The sequence below is a fragment of the Diabrotica virgifera genome, chromosome 3, assembly GCF_917563875.1.
Source record: "Diabrotica virgifera virgifera chromosome 3, PGI_DIABVI_V3a".
NCBI classification, from domain to species: domain Eukaryota; kingdom Metazoa; phylum Arthropoda; class Insecta; order Coleoptera; family Chrysomelidae; genus Diabrotica; species Diabrotica virgifera.
The window spans coordinates 237,819,668-237,847,401 of NC_065445.1; the positions used below are offsets into that span (position 1 = coordinate 237,819,668).

Here is a 27,734-nt window from a genome sequence, read left to right on the forward strand (position 1 = left end):
TTTCGATTCTCCAATACTTTATATGTAAATAATATACTCTTTACTGGTAACGATTAAGTCATTAGTTTTCGAGATATTGGACGTTAAAAATGAAACGGCATAGTTATTTTGATTCATTCATTCATTCATTTTAAACTTCCAATATCTCTCAAACTGATGACTTTATCGATACCAATAAAGTTATTTACATACAAAGTATTGGAGAATCGAAAAATTTCGTTAAAATAGTAATCCACTCAGTGGCGTAGAATTTGGGAAGGGTCAATCAATCACTGTCCCCTGTCGTACGCCTCTGGCACTAGCTAGAAACGTTTATTAATCACAATTTAGTAGGGTGTATAATAGCCACACTTTCTGCCAAGTATGATAAGGATACGTTAAATAGTTTTAAAGTACTTGGTAACAATAATTTTTAAATTTTTAAATAAAACTCTGTAAGTAGCCACATTTTATTTAAGAGATTTTAGTTAAATCTTAATATTTTTAGGTCTACAATCTAGATCTCATAGACTCGACATTCTTAATAAAATTTAACCCTAAAAGGGCCCGTAGTAATGTAACTCCAAGGAAAAAAAGAAGAAGAAAAAACGACAAAAAAATTGTGTTAATTAGTAAAAAATTCCCAGGAACCCAATTATCGAAACGGCATTTTAAAATACTTAATCCCCGCGACGTTATTAAAAAAACAAATTATAAACAAATTTGTATGATTTTCAAATGCCATTTTAGGGGGGAGTTTAATTGAAATTTGAATGTATCCATACAATTATCGACAATATACATAAAAATAAAGAGATCTTAAGCAGGTGAATATTTCTTCGGCAACAACCGCGTTTTTGCAATTGAAAATATAGTAACATTTAATAAACAACTTCAATATCTCAAAAAATATTAAATATTTTTTGACCAATTTTTTTTGCTTAATACTGGTAATATAGCGCAATTTAGTCTGTAAAATAAGATATTTTATAGTGCTTATTTAAAACGCTAAAAATAATTATTTGCGAATTTGTTTTTTAAGTTTTATATACAATTATTTAAATAAATAGGGGGTCAAATTTAATTTAGTAAGTCTTATGTGAAAGATTTACCCTTCAGCTTTGTAGAAAAAAATCCCATAGACCTTCATTGATAATTGAATTACCTCAGCAGTTAAAAAAGTAATTTTTTTGCAAAAATGACCACTTTTTAATTATTTAAACAATGATCCCCTTGTATGATTTGGATACTTTCTTGAAAATATCTTTTGTACCCACCTAAACTTTGATATAAAATTTGTTTTAACCTGTACGAATTTACATTTTGACTTTTTTTATTTTATTAGGCTAATATAATAGCATGGTAAATTGATATGTAAAATCAAAATAATAATTTTTCTGATTTATGTTTTATTTACTTTGTATACATTTTTTTACAGGCACTGTATACCGGTGCTGCTAAACAACACAATCATCTTTTCTCAGAAGGGTTTTGCAGACAATAATGAAAATCTTTACAAAGTGAATAAAATGCGTCCATTCTCGAGATATTGAATTTATTCCAACTCAAACGTCCTCACTGTATAGATTTTTTTCCACCAAACTTGCTATGTATGAATTAAGAATAACAAGTTGTTTTGAACCCTTTGAAGATATTCCCAGTGAAACGGGAAGTAGAGTAGTAACAAAAAATATGTGCATATATCATTGATCATTGTACTTACACGCAAAGTTTCACGAATAGCCTCTTTTTTTGTTACAAATATATTTAGCTGGTTGCATACTGTATCCCAACCCTGTATATTGCATCATTTGTCTGTTTGATGTAACTTTTATCTTTAAGAATTCTCAATATTTGTTTATACTTCTTATCAACTTCCTCAATTATCCGTTTTATGATCCCTGACTTATTATCAAATATGAGATAGTTTCATTATTGTTAATTATTATGTCAAGGCCAGGTGTAAAACTTTTTGTTTTAGTGTGTTTGTATATTATATTTTATGTGTATTAAGCATAAAAAAATCATCAAATCAAATATAATAATATAAAAATATGAGAAAACCATTAAGAAAGGTCACAGTAGTTATTTGGCATAATAAAGTATTTGGCAATACAAGGGTTTTGTTTATCATATTAAGTAGGAGTATTTTTACTTACATGTTTATTTTTATAGTAATTGTTTATAAAACTATGTATAATTTCCTGTCTTGATTTGTTTTATTGTGAATTGTTATAACTGTATATCAGTGTTTCCCAGTATTATACAAATACAATAATTGTTAATAAACTTATTACAGGGTTTGCTATGTTTGACCAACAATGAAAAAATATACTTCACTTTAACTGAGAAAATTTTTAAAAAATTCAGAATAAAATGAATTTCTTGTAGTCGGCTGTACACCATAAATCACAAAAATTTATCAAAAAATCCTTTTACGCCAGTCAATGGGAGAAAGAATAGGATATTACCTCCGAATTCTATCCTACTGCATGGACTTATCTCCGAATTCAAAGTCTACCCTATGCCGATGTGTGCTTTTATCTTGGGGGGTGGTCCCCATCCCTTCTTAGGGGTGGAAAAATTTTTGGTTAAAATTACCACGGAATTCGCTAGAGAACCTAATTCTAAGCAAAAACTGTTCTATATATTTTTTTGAAAACTCAATACTTTTTGAGATATTCGTGGTTGAAAATTGGCCATTTTCATTGAAACATAATACTTTTTTGAACAGTTTTTTGCGAATACTTTAAAAACTATGCATCTAACTAAAAAACTATATTAAACATTTTTGCAGGTTATAAAAAAACAAAGAGACACTTGCCTTCATAAATCTTCTAGTTATAATACAAAAAGAGATAGGTATGGTAGGTGAAAATAGTTTGTTTTTTGGTACATTCTCAAATTGGTGTATTTAACTTGAAATAACAGAGAAACGGTCAACTTTAGGAGTATAATGCTGCTAATACCTTTTATAGTGCTTGAAAAGACCTTTAAAAGGAGCTATACAGGTCCATTACATTAAAACTAAGCGAGATATGCTGCAAACAAAATTGATAACTAATGTATTTTAAGAAAAAATGAGAAGTAATTTTAACCCCCATCCACCAAAATGTAAATTCGTCGTTTTCCTTCTACAATACCTTTTATTATAGTGTTATTTCTACGTTCAAAAAGTTAGACGGGTTTAAAATGAATGGTTTTTGAAAAAAAAAGATCAAATTATAGAGTGCATTTTTAAATTTTCTTAAAAATCTTCCTTTTTCTCCATGTAACTTGAAAATGATAAGAGATACAGTAATGAAAAATAAAAAGGATATCTGAAAAAGCTCTACATTTTTGTATGGTATCTTTTTTCGTATCTCTTATCTTTTTCGAGTTACATGGAGGAAAAGGAAGATTTTTAAGAAAATTTAAAATCATAGAAATAATACTATAATAAAAAGTATTGTAGAAGGAAAACGATGTATTTAATTACTGATGGATGAGAGGTTAAATATACTTCTCATTTCTTCTTAAAATACATTAGTCATAAACTTTTTTGCAGAATATCTCGCTTATTTTGAATGTGATCGACATTTAGTATTGAGCATGCAGCAAAAAAACAAACTCTTCTTACCTACCATACCCCTCTTTGTATGTTAACTAGAAGATTTATGAAGAAACAAATCTCTTTGTTTTTTTATAATCTACAGAAATATTTTATATAGTTTTTTTTTGTTAGATCCATAGTTTTTAAGGTGTTCGCAAAAATCCGTCCGAAAAGGTGTAATTTTTCAATGAAAATGGCCAATTTTCAACCACGAATAACTCAAAAAGTATTGAGTTTTAAAAAAATAATTATAGAACAGTTTTTGCTTAAAATTAGGTTCTCTAGCCTCTTCCTGGCTATTTTTACCGAAACATTTTTCACCCCCGAGAAGGGGTGGGAACCACCCCCAAGATAAAAGCGCACATCGGCATAGGGTAGACTTTGTTTCTTGAGCTATTCCCTACTTACTGTGAAAATATCAAGTACATCGATGTAGTATACATTACAAGGTATACATGGTTGAGCCACTAAAAATATATGGGTTAAAATCCTTTAAATTATATAAAATAAAAGTGTTATTATCTTACATTGCTATAGATAATATTTTCTGATTTTTGAACTTTAACGTGATTTACATCATGGCAATGCATGATGTGGGTTGCTGGCCCTGAGGGAAACCTCTAGGTTTCCCTCTGTGGACTCTAGATAGACACATATTAGAGTTGCTATCTAGAGTCCATTTTGCAGGGAAAAACACCTGTTGGAAGACCAAAAAAAGAGATTTTGAGTGAATTTGATGGCCTTGGCCGAGCCAATTAGCCAGACATTTTGTTATTTTAAAAACAAACAAATTTGATTTTTCAATCAGAGGAATTTTTTCTGTATTTCTAACTCTAAATACATAACAAACTAACATTATTATCTACAATTATTATCTAAAGAATACTCTGTTTTGGTTGTTCATTTTTTTTTTGTAAATTTTTATTTTTTTTTTGTATTATTTTTTTGCATTTTTTTTATATTGTTAATTTGTTTTTTTTTATTAATTTTTTTATTGTTATTTTTTATAAATTGTTTTTTTTACTACGCTAAGACCTAAACCCGATTCATCCTCGCGGAGGTTTACATCTTAGTTTTTTTTTGCATTTTTTATTTTTTTTGTTTTTTTTTGCATTTTTTATTTTTTTTTGTTTTTTTTTTCTTTTCTTTTTCTCTTTTTTTTTGGTTCTTTTCTTTTTTCAATTATAATATACAATAATTACTTAAATCTACAGGATTTAAAACAAAATAACAACAAAACAAACATGTTTGTTTTGTTTTAACAAACATGCCTGCTTTGTTTGAACAAAATTTCTTAAATACAGGGTAAATTTTATTGCTACAATCTATATTTACAATTTTTGATATGTTCGTAAATTGTTTTTTAAATTTGTTCGATATAAAAAAAGAGATGGGAACACGAAGTAGACGAGGATGCCAAAAACCTCCTAAAAACGCGTTCATGCAAAAGAACATCAGTAAATCGAAATGATTGGAGAAGCTTGATGAAGAAGGCCAAAGCTCAGTTTGGGCTGTACTGCCATTGGATGAATGGATGGATCTAGAGTCCATTTAGAGAGGTTCCCTCTGGGCATGCAACTGTTCCGTTGGTGGTTTACGGAAACAATTAAATGAAATTAAAATAAGTGTAAGACAACGTACAATAATATATTTATTTATTTTTGGTTAAAAAAGGCGTGCTTATATCTCGTAAGAGGGTTTGTTATTCTTTGCGGGACGAGGGTTTGTGTCAGACTGCTGTGGCTAAACTAAAAACACATGTCTGTGGTTTTACGTTGAAGACTAATTTATTGACATAAAGAGGCTGGCCCTGTATCTGGTGTTTTAAAAGCTGAAAACATTTCTGTAGTTTTAAGAAGCGTCTTCGAATGCATTTAAAAAGTGATTTATTGACATAAGGTCTGATAAGGTAGCTATTTAATGGGGAATTTTTTTCCCCATAAACAAACTGAGACAGGCCATTACTTCTGGTTTCGTATAGAAATAGAGGTTTTTTTTTCTGTAAAGCAATGTCTATACCTATATCCTCGTGGACAAAAGTTATGGGACAAAAAACAAAATTTCTTTCTTTTGGGTTTCTTTGTGCTTTTCTTTTGAATATGTTTTTCTAAAAAAAAGTATCATTAACTTTAAAAAGTGATATTTAGATAGTAAATTTAACCAGGAACAATTTTTATGTAGATATGTCTGTACCAAAAGTGCATAGAGCTCACCCTAATGTAACCTGTGCCCAGGGACTAATTCACCCATTTCTCAAAAACGCATCCCTTTAAATGGTAGCACTCCGCGGTTTTTTCATATATAGATGTCCATTGACCATATGAAATAATAAAACCCCGCTAACGTTGTAGTTCCTTGTAGCTATCTTATTTTGAATATAATCAATAGCCTATACTAAAAAATAATAGATTCATATTTGACTAAACGTCCTCGTTTGTATTTTGATTTGTAGTTTCTCTTTTATTCTGCGAACGTTATATCTTAATTAATTTTTCCCAGCCTAGCCATGTACTTCTTATATTATTCTATTGTATTTTATAGTATATTTAATTATTTAATTATTTTAAATGTATTAAATATACGATTTTTATTGTTTCCTTTTTTTAGATTTCATAAATCTAAACGATTGTTTATATAACAAAACCGTTTTTGAATATAAAAATTACTAGTGTGTGTGTTTAATTATGAATAAATTATTCAAGGCTAGGTTATTTTTTTGTCGTTTTCAGTGGTTGTTTGTTGTGTTGTTTTTAGCAAAATAAATCTAATTCGTTTACAGGGATATAATATTATAATACTTCTACTTACTTTTATTGTGTTGTTCTGGTAGATATTTTCGATCGTTTTGATTATTTTTAGAAATATCCCTCTTGCATACAATAAGTGCATAACGTCCTTTAATTTGACTCTGTCAGCTGCCTTTTTAAGTTTCACGAAACATAAATATGCCAGTTTTGTATTCTAAAGGCTTTTCTTGCACTTGTCTCATTATAAATATAGCGTCGGTGCATAATCTTGCCCATCTAAAAGTTTGTTGTGCTGTTAGGGTTATAATTTTATTCAGTTTGTTTATAATCACTTTGGTTGTTAATTTTAATGCTGTGTTTAATAAATGAATTCTTCTGTAATTCTCCGGGTCCGATTTGACTGCCTTTTTGAACAGAGGTATTAGGATGCTTGATCTCCATTCTTGTGGTATTATGTTTAATTTATTTCCTTGTATTTAATTTTATCTTTACAGAAGAATAGATAAGTTTAATATTCCGTCCATTAAGTTTAAGATTCCGTCTGCTAGTTCTGTTTTGCTTGTGCCTCTGCTAATAAATTTTCTTCTATGGCATTTTTAATATCTTCCCATGCTTCGTCTATTTTGGACTTATTTGACAGCTTGGCATGTGCTAAAGGTTCTCATTTATTTTTTACTGAGCTTCTTGCCGAATATCCGGGTTGGTCTATCACCTCTTACTACTATTCCCTTTTTATCTTACAATACTCTCTTGATGGACAAGTTGATGGACGTGCGTCAAATGTATAAGCAAGTGTTGTGACACTATAATATGTATTTTGCAAAATAGAATAGGGAATTTGTTGAATTTCTTCTAGAGTTTATATTTTATGAACACAATGAGTTTTTTAACATTGTTTGTAAACATGTGGACGACGACCATGGACGTCGTGTCGCATCTGTGGATGTAATGTGACATTTTTGACACCGATTTTTTGTCACAACTCGTTATTTTAAAAATGTCGTCTATAGATGTTGCGTCACATTACTTCAATGGAAATTAGACGTCTATAGACGTTCTGTCCGTCAACGTGTTGAGTATGTGTCTTAATTTAGTATAAAAAAGCTTTTTCTAGGCACACTAGCAAGGTATTTGGTTGAACAAATCTATTATCGTCACCATTGGAGATTTGTTTTAAAAGCGTCACCCCGTTTAGTAAGATATTTATTAGTTGGGATGATGTCATCAATTTCTTTTTTGTTTTATTGCCGGGACAGATCTTTGTTCACGTTTTATTTGTCTTGTATACCTATAATTATTTCCAGAATACATTTTCTATTAACACTACTGACTAATCTTTAAAACTAACTGGAAAATCAAAAATATTGGTGACATGGTTAATAAAATCTATTTATATATTTTATTATGAATAGTGAATAACGTTATTATTTGAGACATAAATATTTTTGTGTATATTCAAAATAGTAATGATGACATTACTATTTCATTTAATACCGAAAAAAATGTATCTGTGGTTAATTACCTAAAAACACAACCAGTTGTATATAGTCCATTCACTCACGGTAAAACATTGCAAAGCATCCAAATTTTAAACAATCGCTTGTATTGACATGATATTTGGCTTACACAGGTAGCTAACATGTCAAAGAAAAAAACTGATATTGTGCAGATGTGCGCTTTTACCCTGGGGGCAAGTTTTACCGCATTTGGGGGTAAAAATACATACGTTCAAAGTAAGTCCGACATTGGATTAACTGACTAATTATTCTAAGCAACTTTTGTTCTATAGAGTTTTTCACTTCAATACTTTTCGAGTTATTTGCGTGTGAATATGTTCATTTTTCAACAAAAAAAACACATACAGAAGTAAAAACTTCGAGATGTATTCTGGTATAAAATCGTTTACTTAAAAATTATCTAAAATGTCATGGATTGCAAAACGTTTTCATTCTAATCAGAACATCTTCAGGGCATCCTGCCGAGCAGTTTGAAACTAGCACACTATATATAGTGGTAACCCCATCATATTATGGTTTACATAATATAATTTACTAAAATTTTATGACTACAAGTCGATGTTAATACATAGATATAATGGAACACATGCTAAAAGGGTGCCATGCTTCCCTGATCGAAAATGCTAGGTACTTGCCAATTCAATGGGCACAGACCAACTTGAGTTGGTAACCAACTTGAGTATTATGTAAACCATAATATGATGGGGTTACCACTATATACAGTGTGCTAGTTTTAAACTACTCGGCAGGATGCCCTGAAGATGTTCTGTATTAGAACGAAAACGTTTTGCAATCCATGACATTTTAGATAGTTTTTAAATAAACGATTTTATACCAGAATACATCTCGAAGTTTTTACTTCTGTATGAGTTTTTTAAACTATGCTATACAGCCAACTATTGGGCTTCTCCCATTGATTAAAAAAAACACGTTTTTAGACAGTTTTTCGCAAAAATAAATAAAAATTTTATCCCATTCGGGACTTTGAACGTATGTTTTTTTACCCCCGAGAAGGGGTGAAACTCACCCCCAGGGCAAAAGCACATATCAGCACAATATCACTTTTTTCTTTGACTTGTTAGCTATGAGGATGCCAAATTTCACGTCAATCCAAGCGGTTCTTCAAAATTAACAGCAAAAACCGTGAGTAAATGAACTAATATAAAAACCACTATCTTTGAATTCGGATAATGAAAACCTAATTGTCACACATTGTTAATGGCTTTTGACAGGAAGGAAGTAATTCACAAAAAATGTGATTTTTTATTAAACCATTTTTGTTATAGTATAGATATAGAAGAAAAGATAACCTTTACTGCAAAATAATTATATTCAAACCACTCAGTCGTTCTTAAAGCAATCTATTAACGAGAGAACCAACCCAAATATAATATATTTGGGACTTTTTTCAATCAATCACTTAAAACTATATTAGGCCTGGACGTATCCCACGTACCAAAAAAAGTTTATTAATAGCAAGCTGAAAATTTGTTAATAGCTTAAGAGTGTCCAGTTGGACAAACTTTGATGTACGGGAACACTGGAACAGGGGAAGTTTTAATTATGGAACAGGTTACAGGTTTCGAACGTCAGACTACGAAAACGTCCCATGTATTTTGTCGGACAGAACTACCAATTGATTTTTTACCCTTTCATTAAACTCTCATGCAAAACTCAGACTGCTATTTACCACCAACAAAATTCGTGTCATTTGACATGTTCTACGTGTCTAGCGTTGCCAGGTGTCCCGATTTGCGCGGGACGTCCCGATTTTCAGGGGTCTGGGGACGCGTACCGATTTGTATCTGATCGGGACACCAAATGTCCCGATAAATTTCACCCATGAAAACCAATTTCAGCATTACTTTCAGTGAATTTTATATGTAACTATGTTATAAAAACCAAGGCACTCCTAAAGGCGACAATATCGAATGAAAAATATAATTTACTTAATCTAAAATTGTATTTTGTAATTTCGTCTGATTATTATTATGTAGGATTAAATACGGATTATAAAAACACCTTGTAGTCCAGTAAATGAACGGGAAATACGGCGATACCGTGTAATTTTCAGGGTCAACTCCAAATTGCATGAATATTTGGACTTAGGTTCTACTCAAAGTTGAACTTCTGCCGTTGGTTGCTTTTACTCGGGAGGTGACAGTCACCCCTAGTCGGGGGTGAAAACCCGCTCGTTTAAAATAAGTATAACTTAGTTAATATTTTTCGAGTTATTTGCGATTGAAAATGTTTATTTTTTCTACAAAAATATCACGTTTTTAGGCGGTTTTTCACAAATAACTAAAAAAGTAAGTATTTGATTGAAAAAAATATTCTTAGCAAAAATGTAGCATATAAAAAAATGAAAAAAAAAAAATGTGAACTCGTAAAGTCTATAGACCCAGCAAAAGCAAAGTTGTAGCTCATGAAAAATATGTTCTTATTCGTCAAATTCTAAATCAAAGATTTCAACGTGAAATAACCAAAAAATGAAGCACTTTTCGGGAAAAACCCATTAAAACTTTGTTAAAGTGTTTAATAAAGCTTTATTTTTGTGTTTTGAAAAAGTTTTTAGCATCAAAACTAAGCGAGTTATGCTCAAAATCAAGTTTTTTTTTGGTAAAAAAAATCGTGAAAATCTCCTATTTAGCACCCCAAATGAAATTAATCGTTGCCGCTTTACAAACAATTTACTTTTCTTATGTATTTTTTATATGATCTATAAGTTTCATCGGTTTCAAGGGCTTATTTTTGAAAAAATCATAGTTGAAAGGGCCTGATGTAGTCACTAATCACGAGTGTATGCAAAATATGAACAGATATCTTAACCAATTTTTGTCTTACAGAAAAACAAAATGAAACTATCATATTGATAAAAGTAAAACCTACATTTTTTTGTACTCCTCGAGATTTTTCGTATCACTAATACTTTTCAAGTTATTTAAAAAAAAAAGCATTTTTTCGTATAAACAATAGGTACACATATAAAGTGAATGGTAGAGCGGTAATTTTTTTATACTGCTAAATAGGGAGAGATTTTCACGATTTTTTGGTTTTAATGCTAGAGACTTTTACACAAAAAAATAAAGATTTTTTAAACACTTTAAATAATTTCAATAAGTGCTTCCCAAAAATTGCTTCACTTTTTGGTTATTTCACGTTGAAATATTCAATTTGGAATTTGACGAATAAGAACGTATTTTTGATGAGCTACTACTTTCTGAACACACAAGTTTTTTGTTTTTTATAAGCTACATTTTTGCTAAGACAATTTTTTTCGATAAAATACTTCTTGACTTTGCGAAAAACCGTCAGAAGAAGTGGTTTTCTTTATCCAAAAATAAACATGTTCAATCGCAAATTACTCGAAAAGTATTGACTTGGTTAAAAAAGTCTATAGAAAACAAAAATTTGCTTAGAATTAGTCAATTTATCCATTTTGGGACATTTCAAACGCGCGTTTTTTCAAACCCGAGAAGGGGTAACTGTCACCCCCAAGTAAAAGTAACCGACGGTACAAGTTCAAATTTGAAGTAGACGGTAAGTAGAACCTTACGACGGTAAGTAAAACACTCCAAAACAGTTATTTACCGGGCTATTGTTGTTTATTTGTCCCGATCTACAACCCTAAATCCCGATTTGGTTTACCTTATGTACCGATTTAAAGGAAATCGGACCTGGCAACACTATACGTGTCGGACCTATTAAAATGCCGAACATATTTGTCGGACAAACATTTTTTCATTTGTTATATCGCTGGTACCTATGATTAATGTGATTCCTAATACATTTCCAGTGAAAATAATAACTCTTTGATAAGTATTGGCGATTACAATTTTTTTATATGCGTGTCCGCGAAGATTATAACTCCAAAAATATTTATAATGAAAAGATTTAGTTCGTAATAGATGCCGACGAAAACAATTATTTCCCTTTCTGTTTCTGTTTTTGCGGACAAAAACAATTATTTCTGAGAACTTTTTACTAATTATAATTTTCGTGGACCCTCAAACAGAAATGATGTTTTTTGCTGATACTCCTCAAAAAATAAATTTTTTCGTTAACACTTTATTAGGGATTATAATTTTCACAATCATATAATCGAAAATAATATTTTTCGCGGCGTTCATTGAAAGTTCTACTCTTAACGGCATTTTTCGGAGTTATACTTTTCGTAGGCGGCGGCGATATAAAGTTTGCTATTGAATAAACTTAAAAACATCCTGCTAGTTTTCACAATCATAAACTTTTCAGGATGACACGTTTCACAATTAAAATCACGTTCCACAATTAAAACTTCCCCTGTTACAGTGTTCCCATACATCAAAGTTTGTCCGACTAGACACCGTTAAACTATTATCAAATTTTCAGCTTGCTAATAATACACTTTTTTTGGTACGCGGGATCCAGGCCTATCCAGGATTACATCCGAAAAAATATGAAACAAATTTGTAAAATAATTTTAATTACTGGTTGACCCTAATTTTAGGCTTGGCAGTGTAAATAAATTCAATTAAGTAATAACAAACAAAAAATATTTGCTGATATGAAAATTTATTGATTTTTGTGGGTTGCTTCCTTTATGCAAAATGAAATGTATACCATTTTGATTAAAAATATTTTATTGCCTATAAAGATAAAAAAGCGCGGAATAATACTGACAAATTATGTGACAATTCCACTTTAAATAAAACTAATCAAGCTCATATTATGATAGCATTTTGATAAACGTAGTCGAATTTCGAGTTTTGTTCGAGAATCGTAAAGCAGTTTTTTGATTTTTTCGAAAGCTTTTCTTGCCTGTTCTATTCTCGATCTTATTTCTAGATCAGGATGTAGGCTGCTATCGATCCAACATCCCAGGTGCTTGAATCTATTAATCTGTTGAGGTACGTTTTGGTTTTTTCGGATTGATATCTTTTTGGTTTTTTAATGTTTACATATTTTCATACCAAATTGCTCACAGGTTAAGTTGGTCTTGTCAATAAGTCGTTGTAGACCCAAGTCGGAATCCGCAATCAACACCGTATCATCGGCGTATCTGATGCTATTGATATTTACGCCATTCACCTTGATTCCATCCTTGGAATCCTCCAGTGCCTCTTTAAATAGAAACTCGGAGTAAAGATTAAACAGAAGAGGCGACAGAATACATCCTTGTCTAACTCCCCTCCTTATTTCTACTTTTGCGGTTGTGGAACCTTCGATCCTAACTCTGGTGTTTTGGTTCCAGTACAAGTTTTATAGTAACTTTGTCTTTTCCTTCTAAACCGACTTCCTGCAAACGTTCTAATAGAAGGTCGTCTTACTTTATCGAATGCTTTTTCGAACTCTTTAAACAAGAAAAAATCTACGGACGGATACAATAAATATGTTCCGTTGGTAGTTTACGGAAACAATTATAAGACAACGAACAATAATATATTTATTTATTTTTGGTTAAAAAGGCGTGCTTATATCTCGTAAGAGGGTTTGTTAATCTTTGCGGGACGAGGGTTTGTGTCAGACTGCCGTGGCTGAACTAAAAACACATGTCTGTGGTTTTACGTTGAAGACTAATTTATTGACATAAAGAGGTTGGCCCTTTATCTGGTGCTTTAAAAGCTGAAAACACTTCTGTAGTATTAAGAAGCGTCTTCGAATGCATTTAAAAAGTGATTTATAAGGTCTGATATATAAGGTCTGATAAGGTAACTATTTAATGGGGAATTTGTTTCCCAGAAAAAAACATTAATTTTATACAATCTGGTTTTGTAATTTAGGAGCGAAACACATGTGAATTTTAAATGACCCATATTATTTTCGTTCAGAAAAGAAAGTTAATATTTAAAATTAGCAATTAAAAAAATAATAAATGAAGCGTGTCGCTATATATATTAAGTAATTAAATTTTGCAGCCTACTCTAATTATAACTTTCCTTCTTCTTTCTTCTTCTTCTTCGTGCGACTAGGATTACTCCTCTTTGTCTGCCTCTTATTCTGTTTTAGTTGTTGCTGACTGTAGATTGTCTTTCCACCTTTTCGGCTGCCTTCCAACGGCCTTCTGCTATAAGCTTGTTGTTTTTACAGATGTTCGCTAATCTATCTGATTCCATACTATTTACATATTCGTTCCAGTTTTTATTTTCTTGTTTTTATCCACCTGTTAATAATTTGAATTTTGCATTTTTTTGGCTTCCGAAGGACTACCTACTAAGACTGAAGAACTAAGAAAAGTTCTTCTAGAATTTAACCATGCCTATGGAATTGGTCCAGCTGAAGTGGAAGCTGATCTTGCCGCTTATAGGTCCTATCTCACTTCGGAAAGAATTATACACCTACAAAAGTCAAGGGAATGTCACCGAAGTTATTATTCCACTGGCTCTCCAAAGCGAAATTTTTAAACAACACGACGTGTTCTGAGGGACTAGAAACCTCAAATTATTATTCTGATTAATATTCGTTCTATAAGAAATAAAACTGATGAATTATTTTTGTTTCTGGAGGAATTAGGATTTCCTCCGATAGTTGCGGTTACAGAGCACTGGCTTGAAGTTAACGAGCCTTTTTTTGTAGAAAAATATACCACAATTGCCAGGTATGATCGTCTAAGTTCGGCTCATGGAGGCACCCTGATTCTCTCTAGAAATAATGATTTTTCTCTGGTAACAAAATATGACTTTTTGTTAAGTGAATCCTTCTTTGAGTTTTCCTTAGTTTATAATAAAAATCTTAATCTTTACATTATTTGCATTTATAGATCACCTGATTCTACCGTGGAACTATTTTTTCAGAACCTGCTAAATTTGTTAGATGACCTGCCTCATAAAAGCAGAAAAATTCTATGCGGTGATTTTAACATTAATTATGCTGCTGCTAGTGCTACCCAAGTGTCCCTGGCAAACATATTTGAATCGTATGGTCTCTCAATGCACGTTAATTCTCCTACAAGGATTACAAAAACTACATCTACCATAATCGATTATATTGTCTCAGATTTCTCACCCCTTGCTGTCTGCTCTACAGTTATTAATGCGGGACTATCTGATCATGAAGCAGTGTATACGAAGTTTAACATCTTCAGCAAACCCTCCTCGAAAACCCGACGTTTAGGTAGGATTTTTTCGGCCCAGAATTTTCGTAAATTCCAAAATTTATGCTTGACTTCTGAGTGGCAATTTCCTTCTATAGACGTGGACTATAATTTCAGTGTTTTTCTAGATAAGCTTCTCCACATCTTCAATAAGGCATTTCCTTTAATTCTTATTAAGCCAAAACATCGGAAACCTTGGGTTACGAAAGGTATTCGCATATCAGCTAAGAATATGCGTTCACTACTATACATCAAGAAATTTACTACCAATGTTGCTGTCACTGAATATATCATGAAGTACAGGACAACATATCTAAAACTTGTCAGGTCAGCTAAAAAAGCCTATTATCAAAATCGTCTGGGAAGCTCTAAAAGTGTTGCAAAAGAAACTTGGTCTATAATAAACGATCTTCGAAATAAAACTCACACAGCTCAATCATTTTCCCTTCCAAATCCTGAAAGTCTAAACGACTACTTCGTTAATGTGAGTAAAAATATAACATCAACAATTTTGCCGCAACAAGATTTCCTATCTTCCTAATTCAAGACAGGTCTCGAATTCATTCTTTTTACGACCTGTCGATAACTTTGAACTGATCCAAACAATCAATAGTATCAAAAGCAAATCATCCTGTAGTACTGATGGACTATCTATAAAAATTTTCTCTAATTTCACAGAAAATGTGTTGAAAATCCTCCTCTCACTAATTAATGATTCCTTCGAAAAAGGTAAATTTCCAGAGTGCCTAAAGACAGCCATTATTATTCCTCTTCATAAGGGTGGCGAAAAATCTGATGCCTGCAACTATAGACCTATTGCCTTACTACCGGTACTCTCCAAAATTATTGAGAGTTAATGAGTCCTTTATCGTTGATAACAGCATTTTATCACAAAATCAGTTCGGCTTTTTAACAAATAAATGTACCACTGATGCCATGTTTTCTGTACTACATGAGGCTTACCAAGCACTAAACAATAATCTTTATACTGCCACTGTTTTCTGCGACTATGCCAAAGCTTTTGATTGTGTAAATCACGACATCTTGATTACAAAACTAAATTTCTATGGAATTCGAGGTATTTCTTTGAATTGGTTCCAATCCTACTTGAATAATCGGAAACAACTAGTTACAGCAAATGATACTGACTCTAGTCTCAAAAACATCGTATGTGGAGTACCACAAGGTTCAGTATTGGGTCCTATACTGTTCCTTATCTTTATAAATGACATCACTAATTTAAAAATCAATGGGAAAATTTTTCTTTTTGCTGATGATACCAGTATCACTTGGAGCAACTCAGCTATTGCATCTGTTCATGAAACTATAACTTCGGATCTACTGACGATAAAGACCTGGTCTGACTCTAATTTACTCTCTTTTAACGTAAATAAAACAGTAGCATTATCCTATAAAGGAGCTCTTCAACCTTTGCCTCTTAATAACAGCCAGATCAGTACCGTTGATTCTGTAAAATTTCTTGGTATTTTTTTAGACAGCAACCTCAAATAGTCCCTTCGTATCGATTCGTTAAGTAAGAAACTCGCCTCAGCTTGCTATGCAATACGATCTGTCTCAAGGGAACTCAATTTAGCATCTTCTAAAATAACATATTTTTCGTTGTTCGAGTCTCATCTTCGATATGGTCTTCCTTTTTGGGGTTCTAGTACAGCTGCTCAATTTGATGTCATTTTTAGATTGCAAAAAAGAGCAATAAGATATCTGTTTGGCCTCAGAAGATCTACACATTGCAGCAGTTACTTCAGAGATCACGAAATTTTAACACTTCCATCTTTATATATTCTAGAAACGGTTTGTTTAATTCGTAAACACCTTCATGTCTTTCCATCAAGGCCCAATCATCTTTACTCCACCAGAAATTCAATCTTTGATATTTATTTACGGATTCCATCCACTGAGTTAGTAAAGAAATCTATATTATATTCTGCAAAGAAACTGTACAATCATCTTCCGTTACAACTTAAATCTGCAACATCTTTCCCAAAGTTCCGTAAAATGACAAAAGCCTATCTATCCAAAAGACCATATTATTCAATAGAAGAATTTCTCAATGAATAACTAAGAAAATTGGGTTCCATACGCAGTAGCATAAACTTGTCAGTTCCTTATGTTGTACCTATTTTATTTGTTATATGTTCAATTTGCCATTTATATATCGTCGGTCCCAAGGCAAAACCATGAATGTGCAAAATTGGTAATTTTTACCTATCTACATTTTCAAGCACCTCTAAACCAGTTATTGATAATGCCAAACCAACGAATCTGCAAGCATCATGGTTTTGGTGGGGGTAGGTGTACTGCCTTTGACGTATCTTAGTTTGTATTCGACTGTTGCAACGCGCGTATCGTGAATGTGACACTTTCGTGGTTTTGGCCTTGCATTAAAAGTTCCAAGTCAGTGAATGTGGTACATTTGTTGTTTTGACATTGTAAGTGTATGGTATACTTTGTCACATTCGTGTATAGATTTTGAGTAGTGGAAAATGAATTATGGACAAAAAAATAAGGTGTGCCGCGAATTTTTCATATCTACACTTAATGTAACAGATCCATTCATAAGAATAACTTTACAAAAACGATCTTCTACTGGAACAATAGAAAAAGACCGCCGTGGCAAACATAGTCCTGCTAATAAGTTAACTGAGGATTGTTTGCAAATGGTACGTGATCACATTTTATCATTTCCTGCAGTTGAGTCCCATTACTGTAGGGCTTCAAGTAAAAAAATTATTTGGACCCTACCCTAAACATGTCCATAATGCACAATATGTACAAATCACAATGCAAAGAAAAAAATATTCGCTCTGTTTCAATCGAAAAATACAGACAAGTTTTTAAAAAATATAACGTGGGTTTTTTCAAGCCAAAGAAGGATAAGTGCAATATATGTTTGGCACAGAAAATATGACTGGAGAAGAAAAAGAAGCCCAAGAACAAACTTTCCAGCAACACTTGAGAAGAAAGGAATTTGCACGCAAGGCTCGCAGTGCTGATAAACTGGAACCAATAGACAATTCTACTATATTAGCATTCAATTTTGACCTTGAAGCTGTACTCACAACTCCAAAGGGATCTGCAGGACAGATATTTTACTTGCGCAAGTTAGCTGTTTATAACTTGACAGTTTATAATATTGGAAATCAAGATGGCATTTGCTATCTATGGGATGAAACCCAGGGTAAAAGGGATTCAAATGAAATCGCTTCTTGTATCTATGAATACGTATTATCTAATACAGAAGTAACAAAAGTTAGAATGATGTCAGATGGCTGTGGTGGCCAACAAAAAATTCAAATTTTGCTGCTATGTGTATGCACATCATGTCTGTTCATCCTAGACACACTGAAATGGAATGCGATTCCATACATCCTAAAATTGAGCACAAAGCTAAGCATGTTACTGTATACATTCCTGAAGGTTGGGCGCAAGTAATACTAGATGCTTGTATGAAACCAAGCCCATTTTAAGTGAGGAGTAGAAGCTTTGATGATGTTTATGATTTTAAAGAATTTGCAGCGCAAAAATTTGAGATGAACAAAATACCATGGCGTAAGGTTTGCTGGATTCGTTATCTTAAATCAGACATGACGAAGGTGTTTTACAAAATAGATTTTGAACAAGAATTTCATGAGATAAACTGCATGAAAAAATTTCGTGGTCGACCAAAAACAGCGGAGTTAAAAAAAATCATACGAATGTGAGTTACCCATTGCGAAGCTAAAATATCAGGATTTACAACAAATGTGTTCTGACTTAACAATCCCAAAAGTTCATCACAGTTTTTACAAGTCGCTAAAAATTAATAATAATATTAGGGATAAATTACCAGTTACCAGAACCAGATGACAGTGAAAATGCTGACTCAGATGAAAATTATAGCATTTCACTTCATACTCAAGCTCATTCAAACATATGAATTTAGGTCCTTTTTGTATTTTCAGTATTTTCTGAGAAAACCTTTTTCGTTTTTATAGTTTATTTTGCCAATGATTTAGAAGTTTAAATTGTTTTGTTTGCTTAGATTTATAGCTCCTGAGTTTTTCCTAGTTTCCCAATGAAAATACACATGTTTATTGATATTTCAAAATAATAAAAATATTGAAAATCATTGTGTCTTTAGGTTTTCTTATTGTTGAAAGAAAATTGTGCAATGCCAAATCCAAGAATGTGACATTTTGGAAGGTGGGGGCTAATAAACGGAAAAAATAATAAGCAAGTCATAAACTGTCTAAGTAGGTCCTATATCTCCCAAGAAATGAAATTATTCCGACAAAAATCTGAATTTTCATAGAGTATCAAAACCTTCAAACCCAAATATCTCCAAATCACGATTTTTCACATTCATGGTTTTGGCATTTGGCCGACGATATATTTTGCAATAAATTGTTTTTGTCTTGGCTTTGATATCTTATACTGTACATTATTGACGATTTATCTAATTTTAGTAAGTTGTAGTTGTTATTTGTTATTTATATTATGTTTTTCTTTTGACTATATGTAAGCTTTGTCCATAAAATTGTAAAAATTTTCAGTGACAATAAAGCATATTTCTATTCTATTTCTATTCTATTGTTCGCGTACACTTCTGTTGCTTTGCCTGTTTTAATGATATGCCCGCTATTGATCTTAATACTTTAATTTCGATATTGTTGATTTGTTCTTTCGTCTTTCTTGTATTGGTCCTTGTCTCCGCTGCATATGTTAGGATTGGTCTTACTGTTGTCTTGCATACTTTCATTTCATGATTTTCCCAATATATTTGAATATTTAACATGCTTAAACCTCCCAACTATTGCATGCAACAAATTTGATAGTAAATTATTGTATTTAAAATAAGCTTGATATTCTGCCAAGGTAATCAACTACATATAAGTACTGTAGAAATCTTTTAACATGCGTTTTTCTGTTTCAGTACCAAGTGGCTCAACTATTCAGCGTGGCAGAGGCTTCCAAAGACAACACTGGCGGCGGAGAGGGGATAGAAGTATTGAAAAATGAACCCTTCACCAATTTCCCCTTACTCGGGGGTAAATACAACAGCGGACAGTACACTTACAAAATCTACCATTTGGCCAGCAAAGTACCGGCGTTCATAAGGCTCCTGGCACCGAAGGGGAGTTTGGAGATACACGAAGAGGCTTGGAATGCTTACCCATATTGTAGGACCGTCATTACGGTATGTTTTTAATTTTTTTAAAGTTACGTGTCTGTATGATATTGTTTGTAATAGATAGATAATTATTAGATTAGTTTATGTGAGGTCGTTACGGCTTTGCAACCTCACCAAACTTCGACCTATAGAGGATCTTTTGTGCATACTAGTGTGACCAACTAGTCCGAAAAATCCGGGACATGGCCTGAATTACGTGTCCGTAAGTCGTGTCCCGGAGTCCCGGACAATGCTTCCGGGCCATCCGAATTTTCAACGTTTTGGTAAAATTCTATTTTGAAATTTTGAATACTATATTCTTCTAAGAATTCACGTCAAATTGAATTGATGGGACGAAAAAAAGTCGACAATTTCTTAGAGTGTAATAATACCACATCCAAAACGCATGCATTTTATATAGTGGTATTATAGTTCTACGAAAACTAAAACGGTGGACGTTTTTTCGTTTCTGTATTTTAATTATCGTCTTATGAAAAAAAAAATGAACGTAATGATCAACAATGATTTACAGAACGTAATGCAACGCCTTAATGAACGCTGTCTTGAGTACGGACCGACGATGAATTTAAAGAAAACGATGCATGATAAAGAAAACGATGCACGATTATGACCAAATCAGCACACGCAAACATCCAATTGACTATTGAAAATACTGTAATTGAGAGTGTCAATAACTACAAATACTTAGCAACATGGATAACATCAAATGTAGACCAAACCAAAGAAATTAAGACATGTATTGAAATAGCACGTGCATCATTCATTAAACTTAAAAAGTTTCTTTGTTGTTGGGATATAGGGTTAGAACTACGCCTAAGGATGCTTCGATTTTACATTTTCTCTACTCTTCTTTATGGATTGGAAGCGTGGACATTGAAACAAGTCCATTTGAATAAGTTGGCCGCCTTTGAATTTTGGTGTTACAGAAGAATCGTACGAATATCGTGGATTCAAAGAATGTCAAACGTGGAAGTAACTATGTATTGAGAAATTCACACCGAGAATGCAGTACGGCTAAGATAGGGCTATACATTTCTAATGGGGAATAAACGCACATGGTTATCGGTCTTCTCCAGTTGTTGATTGCTCTCTCAAGAGCGTAGCACAGGAACTGTGGCAACACTGAATGCGCATTCTTATCTTAACCGTACTGCAATCCCAGTGTAAATTTCACGTTAGAAGGATAGGGCATCAACCGGAAATAATACTAACTATCAAAAGACGAAAACTTGAGTACTTGGGGCATGTGATCCCCTGAGAGCTGAGCTGGAGCAAGAGACTGCACTGCGTTAATTTATTACAGATTGGTGTCCAACGTGGGGCACGGCATTACACAACGAAGCCATGTTGTTATGAAGTTGTGTTTTTCCATCACTAGAAAAGATAATAGTTTATATCTTTAACACGTATTAAGAGTCTTCTCTTCATTAAATTTTTGTTGACCCTTATTTTTTAGAAAGTTTATGTTTATTTAGTGCCAGATAATAACTTCTTTCATGGTATCAATTTGTTTTCTGCTTCATATTTTCAGCCACGAGTACCGTCTCGTGTACACATTTATGACCTTTATTGTTTATTTCTGCAATTGTATAAAGTTATATATAGGTAGATATAAATATAGAGATATAAATAATAATAAGTAGTAAATCAATAAATTTATTGTTGGCAATCATACTTTGAGCTAATAAAGTAAAAAATTTACTTACTTGTTTAACATTTAATTTGTATCAATCAAATTAATGACATTGTACAAGAATAGGCACTTTAAATAAACATGAAACTATTAAAGAAAACAGTAAAATATTATCGGAAATGTTATCACATTAGAAATTAGACATTTACCTTGACGTTTTTTAAAACACAATTTCATTAATATGAAAAAGCTGACAATGAATGAAAGTGCAATTATACGGGCATTATAAACACTAAGTAAGTGTTATCAAATGTCCTTATGGAAGGTGAACAGTTTTGGGTCGATGCATAGATAGGATAATAGGATTGCTACAAATGATGTTTAGTTCAAAGAAATAAGGAGAAAAATATCCTGTTGGTGACACAACCCCCTCCAGGCCGAAACCAAATTTTTTGAGTAGTATGGACATCTATAATAATTAACCTATATTATGTTTCCTGCAGCCGATTTTGATGATAATATACATACAGTCAAAACCGTTTATAACGAACTTCAGGGGACTGCTGGTTTTTGTACGTTGTAGCCAGTGTTCTCTGTAAGCGGTTATATATGTTATAACGAACAGGTTGCTATAAATGATATTACACTGGTAGCAACAGTCAGCTCGTAAGTTTTTGATGCAAAAATGTGTAACTTAATCTATACATATACAGTAGAACCCCGATTATCCGGGTGCGGATTATCCGTGATTTTCTATTAACCAAGTTGCGTTTTTTAGCTTTTATCAAAATAGCGTCATCGTAAATCACTTGACGGAAACTATATGACGAAAGAGAGACTCATAATGAAAGATTTATTTTTTTCTGTTACTTTTTATGGTAGGTACATAATGTATGTGTATATGTACATTATGTATTATACATAAGAAATACATGTTCGGATTATCCGTGCTTTTCAATTATCCGTGCCACCCTTCGGTCCCGAGGAGCACGGATAATCGGGGTTCTACTGTAATATGTTATAACATATAACACATAATATTTAACATATGTGTTTATTGTACTTAAGTAAATCTAAATATGTACATACATACATATAATAATATGTATTGGAATGAGTACAGGTAGTCAATAAACAATACTTATAATATAACGGGTTCTCACAATGTATTATAAAAATGTAGGCATACATACACTATTTATTTTTAAAAACACCAAATAATGTAAATTACACCATTTGGCCTCTTGGGTAAAATGGTGTAATAATGTAAACAAAGTCTTGTGATGATACCATGGAACCGCCTAGGAGGTCTAATTAGTGTCTAAAGGACTTAATTGGACCCATCCCGGATGTATTACCATCATAATCATAAATTAATAGAACCTTCCTTTTCATTTCTTGGCAATATCTGTATCTCGGAGAGATACAACAATACGATGCGCCCATTTTCATAAGTTTACAGGAAATTTTAAAGCAATTTTAAACTTTTTTCGACAAAAAGTGTTATTGCTACAGCTATTTATTGAGATGTGGAAACAATATTATATTAGAACATTGTATCTATTCTCATTTAAATCATGCATTTGTTATTTATATTATTTATTATATTATTAATTGTTTATTATATAGTGTGTAAAACGGTCATAATAATTGAAAAAAATGGATGTTGTATCTTTCCGAGGTACAGATACATACAGTGCAGTGGAATAAGTGTTGCCCCCCCCCTGTTAACTTGTTTATTTTAAGAATATAAGCAAAACGCTCGGACAGCTCGATTTTTAAACTAACCATAGTATATTATAGCATCAACGTTTCGAACTTTACGCAATCCCTCTTCTGGTGACAGCCATAACTTTGATTTTTTTAAATGGTAAAGTACATCATGTGACACCTCATTTAACAGCTTTTGAAATACTGATTTCAAAAACGTATAATACTTTAATCCTTTTTGAGATCGTAGGCGCAAAATTTCGGTCGAACACTTTTTAAACGCATTTATTTTTTTCGAATTCTGAGAAAACTAATAAGTAATTTTGAAAAATTTAAACGCAGAATGAAAGATTAGATTATTACCGAGGGCTAACAGTCCCTTAAAATAAATAAAAAGTTTCTTTTGAATAATATATTTGAAATTAAAAATCACACTAAATTTTCTCTTTTTTTCACCACTGTGACTTATTAAAATAAACATTATAGGAGTTCTCAGGGACTTTGGACCATCGAGAATACTGTAATATTTCATTCTGCGTTAAAATTTTTCAAAAATATTTATTGGTTTTTTCAGGATTCGAAAAAAATGATTGCATTTAGAAAGAATTCGACCGAAATTTTGCGCTTACGCTCTCAAACAGGATTAAAGTATTATACATTTTTGAAATCAGTATTTTAAGAGCTTTTAAATGAGGTGTCACATGATGTACTTTCCCATTTAAAAAAATCAAAGTTATGGCTGTCACCTGAAGAGGGATCGCGTAAAGTTCGAAACGTTAATGCTATAATATACTATGGTTAGTTTAAAAATCGACCTGTCCGAGCGTTTTGCTTATATTCTTAAAATAAACAAGGTAACAGGGGGGGGCAACACTTATTCCACCGCACTGTATGTATGTTGTAACCAATATTTCAACTGCTATTGTTCCAAGAAATATGTTCGCTTTAACCGATTGTTCGTTATAAGCAATATAAATGCTTTTTTATGTCATTTTACGGGACCTTCTGTTTTGTTCGTTATATCCGATTGTACGTTATAGCCGGTGTCGTTGTAAACGATTTTGACTGTAATTATAAACAAATGAAGATCAAAAAACGGTAAATTTTCGCTTTTTTCGCCTATTACCAAAAAGTTAACCGTTTTAAACTCGATTCGAATTCCATATAGGTCACCGTTTAGCATATATAGTGTAACTCACTTTCTGAAATTTTTAGCCCCCTAAGTGGTCATGTGACCCACCTAGAGCCTAATTAAGGTTTTTATGTTTTTACTTTTTATCTCAGCCGCATCGAGAACTAGCGAAAAACTTTAAATAAAGAAGTTGTAAGCTTTAAAAAGTTCTATCCGAATTTTTTTTTTAATTTTTGGCGGGAAATTTAAATGTTAGAACGATTTTAAAATTTTAAATGAGTATAAAAAAATAACTAAAACATTCGTTTTTACGAAAAAAATATATAACGTGTATTTTTGCATAATGTTTCACCCTGAATTTTTTCAAATTTTTAAAATTGGTGAAACGCACCTTTAAAAATAAAAAAAACGCATTTTTTCGGTTTTTTTTTTTCGTTTTTTGATCCAATGTTATACATGTTTTTCAGAAAAAGTAACACCGTCGCTAGAATAGGTGAAAAACTGAAAAATAATTGAGGTTTGCTTAATAAAAATTTTTTGTAATGCTATCCATTTTCAAGATACAGAGCGTTGAAGAAAACAAAATTTTACACATTTTTTACGATTTTGCCGAAACTACTGGCAACATTGTAATACAATTTGGTGAGTTTTAAGAGGTAGTTGTTGTGCATTTTTTGACATACAATTACAATTAAGAATTTTATATTTATCATTGGCGCGCATATTGGTAATGGTCTGAACTTTTTAAAGAAAAAAAATAGTACTCCACTGACATATTTCAAATTATCAATAGTTTTTGAATTCCTCGTTCAATATGTGACAAAAAATCTATCCTCCTATTTTTTCATACGACGCGCCATTTTTATTCAAAAAATAAAACATCTTAACCCTTACAAAGTATTCGAACTTCTAGTAGTTTACATCTACATAAACTCGTACATCCATTATAAAAACGAATTCGAATACTTTGAAAGCGTTAAGATATTTTATTTTTTGCAGCAAAACGGCGCGTCGTATGAAAAAATGAGAAGATAGTTTTTTTATCGCAAATTGAACGAGGAATTCAAAAATGATTGTTAATTTGAAATATGTCAGTGGCGTACTATCTTTTTTTCATTGAAAATTTCAGACCATTACCCCTATGCGCGCCAGTGATGAATGTCAGATCCTTTATTGTATGTCAAAACATGCACAATAACGACCTCTTAAAACCCGCCAACTTTTATTACAATGTTGCCAGTAGTTTCGGCAAAATCGTAAAAAATGTGTAAAATTCTGTTTTCTTCAACGCCCGGTATCTTGAAAATGGATGGCGTTACAAAAAATTTTTATTAAGCAAACCCAATTATTTTTCAGTTTTTTACCTATTCTAGTGACGGTGTTAACTTTTTTGAAAAAAACGTATGAAATTGTAACAAAAAACGAAAAAAAACCGAAGCGGTTTTTTATTTTTAAAGGTGCGTTTCACCAATTTTAATAATTTGAAAAAATTCAGGGTGAAACATTATGCAAAAATACACGTTATATATTTTTTTCGTGAAAACGAATGTCTTAGTTATTTTTTATACTCATTTAAAATTTTAAAATCGTTTTAAAATTTAAATTTCCTGCCATAAATTAATAAAAAAAAAAATTTCCGGACAGAACTTTTTAAAGCTTACATTTTTTTTATTTAAAGTTTTTCGCTAGTTCTCGATGTGGCTGAGATAAAAAATAAAAACATAAAAACCCTAATTAGGTTCTAGGTGGGTCACATGACCACTTAGGGGGCTAAAAATTTCAGAAAGTGAGTTTCACTATATATGCTGAACGGTGACCTATATGGAATTCGAATCGAGTCGGGGGCAGTTTTCATCATCTTACCCGGCTAGGCCCTTTGAGAGTAAGAAACTCATAAATCGTATAAAAAACTTCAATATGGCGTTCGCTGAATATGTCTGTGCTTATTGGTTGCTTAGAAAATTGCAAAATATATAATAAATTTTGAGTTTTTATAAATATTCATAACTTATGTAAAAATTAACTTAGAACCTTCTTATTACACGGAATGCTGAGACTTCTGGTGCTTAAATCATACCCTAAATTTCAAAGCAATCGGTCAAATAGTTTAAAAGTTATTTAATTTGTTTATCCCAAATTAATTTTTTTGCAACACTAGTCAGAAAATGATGAAGTTACAGTAATACTTTGGATAGTTTATGAAAGAAGATTTACACTATTAATTTAATTAAAAAAAAATTACAAAAAATAATTCTAAATATTGCAAAATTATTTTGCAAGAACATGTGAATTAAAAAAGGGGGGGGGGGGATAACTTCGTCCCTAATTGTCCTAGGACAATTGTTTTTCTTTCTAAATGTGTATAAAAATTCAGTCTTTGTAAATATGAAAAAATAATTTTTCTACGGGTAACCGTTAAAAAGTTATTCTAATTGTTTATAAGTAACCAAAAAATCGACATGTTTTTGCAAAATAATTTTACACTGTTTAAAATTACTTTTTGTCATTTTTTTTTAATTAAGTTAGTAAGTCCGAAGTATTACTGTAACCTCATAATTTTCTGATTTATAGTGTTGCAAAAAAATTAATTTAGGATAAACAAATTAAATAACTTTTAAACTATTTGAGCAATTTCTTTGAAATTCAAAATACAATTTAAGCACAAGAAGTCTCAGCATTCCGTGTAATAAGAAGGTTCTAACTTAAGTTTTACATAAGTTATGAACATTTATAAAAACTCAAAATTTATTATTTATTTTGCAATTTTCTAAGCAACCAATAAGGATAGACATATTCAGCGAACGCCATATTGAAGTTTTTTATATGATTTATGAGTTTCTTATTCTCAGATTTGTTTACAATGCTTCACTTTTTAGTAATAGACGAAAAAAGCGAAAATTTAGCGTTTTTTGATCTTCATTTGTTTATAACTATGTATATCATCAAAATCGGCTGCAGCAAACATATAGGTTATTAATATTAATGTCCATACTACTCAAAAAATTTCGTTTCGGCCTGGAGGGAGGATGTGTCACGAGAAAAGTCTTATTTCTCTGGATTAATTTCTTATGTTGGTACAGTAGATTCCCGTAAGTTCGGCCACCTCGGGACTGGGCCCTAGGCCGAACTTAGAAGTGGCCGAACTAACCGATATCTATCTA

The 27,734-nt window shown here is 31.8% G+C and overlaps 1 protein-coding gene across 2 annotated transcripts in view; it reads left to right on the forward strand.

Moving 5' to 3' along the window:
* Positions 1-27,734, forward strand: part of LOC114332158 (phosphatidylinositol transfer protein alpha isoform) — a 105,805-nt gene that overhangs the window by 14,553 nt on the left and 63,518 nt on the right. For both annotated transcript variants that reach the window (XM_050645991.1, XM_050645990.1), the window contains exon 3: positions 19,841-20,104. In XM_050645991.1, the coding sequence (XP_050501948.1) occupies positions 19,841-20,104 (264 nt within the window). The remainder of the gene's footprint in view (positions 1-19,840; positions 20,105-27,734) is intronic.